At 47.8% G+C, this 6,012-nt stretch overlaps 1 protein-coding gene across 1 annotated transcript in view; it reads left to right on the forward strand.

Annotated features, from left to right (window-relative positions):
* The first annotated feature begins 2,493 nt into the window (after window positions 1–2,493).
* Aurkb (aurora kinase B) overlaps window positions 2,494–6,012 on the forward strand; it is a 6,272-nt gene continuing 2,753 nt past the window's right edge. The window contains exons 1-6 of the mRNA XM_021177041.1: window positions 2,494–2,866; window positions 4,643–4,745; window positions 4,826–4,895; window positions 5,028–5,219; window positions 5,361–5,499; window positions 5,588–5,736. Coding sequence (XP_021032700.1) covers window positions 2,819–2,866; window positions 4,643–4,745; window positions 4,826–4,895; window positions 5,028–5,219; window positions 5,361–5,499; window positions 5,588–5,736 — 701 coding nt within the window. The 5' untranslated portion in view covers window positions 2,494–2,818. The remainder of the gene's footprint in view (window positions 2,867–4,642; window positions 4,746–4,825; window positions 4,896–5,027; window positions 5,220–5,360; window positions 5,500–5,587; window positions 5,737–6,012) is intronic.

Genomic DNA, 6,012 nt, shown 5'->3' on the forward strand with positions numbered 1-6,012 from the left:
AAGGCTAAAGTAGTCTCTGCCCTGTGGTTTGGCAGTGAAGGAATTGAAATAAGCCAGATATCTGCATTTGACTATTAAAAACCCCAAAAAGTCAAAAATAAAATAAAATAAAAAGTACAATAAAGTAAAATTCAAGTCCAGCTGTTCTGTTTTGTTATTTTTATTTTACTATTTTGTAATCCTGGCTTGGAATTTACTGTGCAAATCACATTGGTCTTGTACTTGGAGTGATCCCCCTGCCTCTGCCTCCAAAGTGCTGGGATTACAGGTATAAATGAGCCACCATAGAGTGGGTCTGAATTTCTTAAAGTGCTTTTGGTCAACCCTGAATATAAATGTTACTTCTCCCTGCTTCTCTCTGGGGGCCAGAACCACTAAGTTTTCAGCCTTCAAGTTGTTTTTAAAAGGAAAAAACCAAAACAGCAGAACAAAGCAGGAAGTGAAAGAGAAACCCAAGCTAGCAAACTCTGCTACCCAACCCATCTCCCCACCACATGCACACAAATGCACACAAGCCCTGTCTTCCCAGAAAGATGGCTTCCTGTCCTAACTCTTCTTTGCTCCACTAACTATAGCTCTGTCGTGTGGCAGGGGTTCCAGATGAGGAATTCGGGCCTCAGAATACGACCCACACAGCAGAGGCCTGCCCTGCCAAGTAGAATCTACGTTACCTTTTCTGCCTTCCCTCCTGGGCCTTGCCCTGTCTCATGCCAGACCAGTCACTCTGTCACATGTACCAAGACAGTGGCATACAGTGGACTAGTCTTTGTTGCAGAAGTTGTATATGCCAGAGCTTTGGAGTCCCAAAAGAGTTATGAACTTCCTGGCCACATGAAATGTCAGCCCTTAGTGTGAAAGTAGTGAAAATACCCCTCGTGGCCACCTTCAGTGTGACTTGGCCAGCAGAGGCCATCTCTACCATGACTCAAGGAATATAAGAAAAACCAAGAGCTAATTCGTCGGGAATTGCTAACGTATAGAATTAGAAAATGGATTATATATATATATATATATATATATATATATATATATATATATATATGGAGTAAACAGCTCACACTGTAGCCTGGAGCTCCTAGCAATCCTCCTGCCTCAGGCTCCAGAGTGCTAGAATTACAAGCCTACTGTCCGAAACCTTTCAGGATTTTTAAGAACAAAATAGTAAGGACACATAAGCAAAAAATGTGCAAGAGAGTGGATTTTGGGTGTGCCTAGCCCAGAAATGTAGACCATGCCACTGGCTGAAAGCTCTTCCTAGGAAAACAGGATACTTAAGAAAATACAAACGGAAGAAACGAACTGGGCTTGTCAGTGGTGCAGTGAGATAATTAGAAATTCAAGGCCAGTCTGGGCTGAACTAAAGGCCAACTTGGGCTGGACAGAGAGACCTTGTCTTGAATAAACAAAAACCAAATACAAAACAGACAGGTAGGATAGAGAACCCAGAAATGCAGTTTCCAATTCATGATTTATACACCCACAGATTCAACTGTTATCTGTCTGTCTGTCTGTCTAACCTACACCTCTATCCATCCCATCTAGAAGATTGTATCTGCATTGAGTAGTAGACTTTCCCCGCATCATATTCCCTAACCTAGGTCTTACTGCTGTCTCACAGTGTTTTTGTTGTATTAGGTAGTTAGGTGATCTAGGAATTAATCAATGAAGCCTAGAGAATTACAAACCCTATGCAAGCAAATACTGTGTCATATACAATATTATGTCTGTGTATGTAATAGACCTAAGCATCTGCTTGAATTGAATATTATGGGGCATTGTAAAGGCAGTACACCAAAGATACAGAAAAAAGATTGTACTTTCAAAGATCATATTAAGGGTGGCATCTAAATTTTCGTGTAAACCAGACAATTTAACCAAGGCCTTCGGAAAGAACTCGGTCATATTAATGTTTACTCTACATATTTTATTTATATATAATTATTATTTTAGGGTCTTTAAGACAGAGTTCCACAGTTTAAATCCACCTCCCTCCCAGCTCCTCTCACCCTACTCTTTCATTCTCAAGCCCTTATTATTCCTCCCCCGCAACACCCCAACACACACCACACCACCACCACCACCACCACCACACACATACACACACATACACACACACACACACACACACACACACACACACACACACACACACACACACACACACTTTTCTAGCTCCCTACCTCCCCCCAGGGTTTCTCTGTGTAACCCTGGCTGACCAGGAACTCGCTTTGTAGACCAGGCTAAGTCTCGAAGTCACGAATCCACGTGCCTCGGCCTCCCGAGTGCTGGGGTTAAGGGCGTACGCACTACTACCGCCCAATTTAAATATTTAATTTTTTATAACTAGAAAAAAGAGCGTGCACATCTTGGGACACAGTTTCTAACTAGTAAAAAGACGCCTCTTAGGCCACACCTTCGTTCTGTTTCAGTGACTACGTCACAAAAAAAGTAGCCAATGAGAGTGGGCTGAGTGGCGGCTCAGCCAATGGACCTAGAGCGGGAGATTCGAAAGCGTCCGGGTCGCGGCGTAAACCGGTTCTCCGTGTGCGAGCGCCTAGCGGCGTAGGCTGCGGCTTTGCAGGGGACTGCGGGGGCTGCAGCGATCCACGGGGCTGATCGGGTTCCGTTGGGCGGGTCCACGTGCCCGCCGATCCGCCTGGAAGGAGAGGTGCAGGAGTACCCCCGACCTTGGCTGCCTGCTGACTCGCTTCCTTCCGCCCGCCCAGGCTTGCACTCCCCACGGATCTGCCTCTGCACCTCTTGCCTTCGCTGTTGTTTCCCTCTCTGCCCAGCTCCCCTCCCGCTCTCGCCCTGGAGAATGGCTCAGAAGGAGAACGCCTACCCATGGCCCTACGGCTCAAAGACGGTAAGGTCCTGGCCACATTCCCCGCCCCACGTCCCCCGGAAGAAGAGTCCATGAAGATAGAGGCTGGGTCTTGCAAATGGCCGGACTCTAAGCGTTTCCGACGTGTGGGCCTCAAGAATTTGCTTGCAAAACTCAGTCTGATCACTTGCAGTCTTACCGTAGCAGATGTTGCCAACCTGAATCTGAGGGCTTCGGTAGAGCTGAGCCTGCTCGTCACGTACAATAATAGTGGGGACTGAGCAAACATCATCGTGCTTTCGGGTCGTGAATCTCACTCTCGAGTCTGAAAAAATTAACTACACAGGAAATAGATTATAGAATAGAAGGTTACGGTTTAAAAAGTTCCGAATGGTCTAAATATTTATGTACGGCCCTGGGTATGAAACCCACAGCTTCCAAGTTGTAATGTACCATCCATAACTACACTCCAGCTTTGGAATTTATCGTACTGAGTGGTGGAAGTAAGAATCCAAGTAGATTTGAAATGCTGTGTGTATGTGCGTGAGTGTGCACCACACTGGAGATAGTAAGCACGGTGGTGCACACCTGTAATACAGCACACCCGTAACGCACTTGGCTATATGATGGGACCCTGTGGTCACCCCCAGATGAAGAGCGCTTCACTGTATATATTCTGTTCCCTGTTGGTGGGACCTGAGCATCCTGGACAGTCTATCTCTTTCTTTGTCCCAGCTTCCTCCTCTGTGGAGCCCTGAGTCAAACTGACAAGCGTGGAGTCTGTTACTTTTACCCTGATTTACTATCACAGGAAAATATCTATTACTCAGAGAACTTTGAAAGTGAAGTGACCCAAGTGTAAACATATCTTTTATTCTCCTGGCCTAATTTGTCATCCCCGAGAGTCACAGTGTGATCAAATATCCTCCACCCCCTCTTAGGCCATCAGTATCCCTATGGTCTGTTCCTAGAAAGAGATGAAGTTGTGTTTCAACTTCACAAGCTCAGGCTCTTACATAAGCCTGGGTGGTGTGTTTAGAACTATCCAGGCCGGGCAGTGATGTGCCTGCGGTGGGCTGGGGTCAGGGGAATTAGTAAGTGGTATAGTAGCCTCTTGCCTTGGGTTGTTTTGTCATTCGTTCATTTACTTTGCTTTTTAATTTTTTTGTGGAGGGTGATGTTAAAACAAGGTCTTCTAGCTGGGCGGTGGTAACGCACTCCTTTAATCCCAGCACTTGGGAAGCAGAGGCAGGCGGATCTCTTAGTTCGAGGCCAGCCTGGTCTGCAAAGTGAGTTCCAGGACAGCCAGGGCTACACAGAGAAACCCTGTCTCAAAAAACAAAACAAAATAAGGTCTTCTTTAGCTCAGGCTGCAGGCTGGCCTTGAACTCCTAATCAGGAGCCTCCACCTCCTTAGTGCTGGGGTTGTGGATGTGTGCTGGATGCTCTTAAGTTGTTTCATTTTTTTATTCATTTTATTTTTGTAAGTTACTTTTGTTTTTCTCAAGACAGTTTCACTAAGTAGCTCATCCTGGAACTCAGTCTGTAGAGCAGGCTGGCCTAAAACTCAAAGATCTCCCTGCCTCTGCCTGCAAGTGTATGCCACTGCTGCTGGCTGCCAGTTGTTTCTTAATAACCCCTTTCACGTGGAGCAATGAGTGGATTCTTGGCTAAGCAGGCAGACCATGCTGTATCAGTATTGTTCTGTGAACTGTGAGTGGACGGGTTCTTTAGCAAGCAGCTGAAATGCGCCTTGTAGTACATTCTGGCCGTGTTACGGGGACAAGGACGCCCTCAGAGTCACCCTTTGTTCCTCAGCCTCAGTCTGGCCTGAACACGTTGTCCCAGAGAGTCCTACGGAAGGAGCCCGCCACGACATCTGCGCTTGCCCTCGTGAACCGGTCCAACAGCCAGTCCACAGGTACCTTGGACGATGGGGAAGGGGACAGGGGGACTGGGAATGTCAAAGGATGGACTCAAAACATAACTCTCTCTCCTTAGCTGCCCCTGGCCAGAAGTTGGCTGAGAACAAGAGTCAGGGCTCCACTGCCTCGCAAGGATCCCAGAACAAGTAGGGCAACTTGAACAGTGATGGGGTAGAAATGGGGGAGGATAAGGGGAGCACGGATAGTGAGAGATCAGCCACCCGGAGACTCTGAGCCAGCCAGCTAACTCCTCCCCACATCCCCGCTCTTCTAATCAGGCAGCCTTTCACTATTGACAACTTTGAGATTGGGCGTCCTTTGGGCAAAGGCAAATTTGGAAACGTGTACTTGGCTCGGGAGAAGAAGAGCCGTTTCATCGTGGCACTCAAGATCCTCTTCAAGTCTCAGATTGAGAAGGAGGGAGTGGAGCACCAGCTTCGCCGAGAGATCGAAATCCAGGCGCACCTGAAGTATGCTGTCACCCCTGACCCTGGTCCCTCTGCTAACGGGATCACCTCACACCACTGTCTCTGTCTTACTCCGCCTAGACCACCTGCCCCACCCAGCTCCTAGACGCAGCCTGAAGCTTCTTTTCTCCTTGCATCCCCCAGACATCCCAACATCCTTCAACTCTACAACTACTTCTACGACCAGCAGAGGATCTACTTGATCCTGGAATACGCCCCGCGCGGGGAACTCTACAAGGAACTGCAGAAGTGTCGGACCTTCGATGAGCAGAGGACTGCCACGGTCAGGGCCTACCTGGTGTGTGGGATCTAGTGCCTGGGCCGTTGCTGGAAACAGGGGGCCTGATTGCCTGTTGTGTGGACCCTCACAGATCATGGAGGAACTGTCAGATGCCCTGACGTACTGCCATAAGAAGAAGGTGATTCACAGAGACATAAAGCCGGAGAACTTGCTGTTAGGTCTGCAGGGAGAACTGAAGATTGCAGATTTCGGCTGGTCGGTGCATGCCCCATCCCTGAGGTATGGAGGGACTTGGGGGGCTGTTCCTGATGTGAGGCTGTGAAGTTCTTTACAAAAGTCTTCAGTGTCTTGTTCCTCAGGAACATTTGGGTTGGTTTTTTTTTTTTGTTTTTTTGTTTTTTGTTTTCTCCTTGCGGTATAGACTTAGTGATATCTTTACAGAAATAGGTGACTCAAGAATTCATGCCCTAGCCGGGTGGTGGTGGCGCACGCCTTTAATCCCAGCACTCGGGAGGCAGAGGCAGGCGGATTTCTGAGTTCGAGGCCAGCCTGGAC

The sequence above is a fragment of the Mus caroli genome, chromosome 11 (genome assembly GCF_900094665.2).
Source record: "Mus caroli chromosome 11, CAROLI_EIJ_v1.1, whole genome shotgun sequence".
NCBI classification, from domain to species: domain Eukaryota; kingdom Metazoa; phylum Chordata; class Mammalia; order Rodentia; family Muridae; genus Mus; species Mus caroli.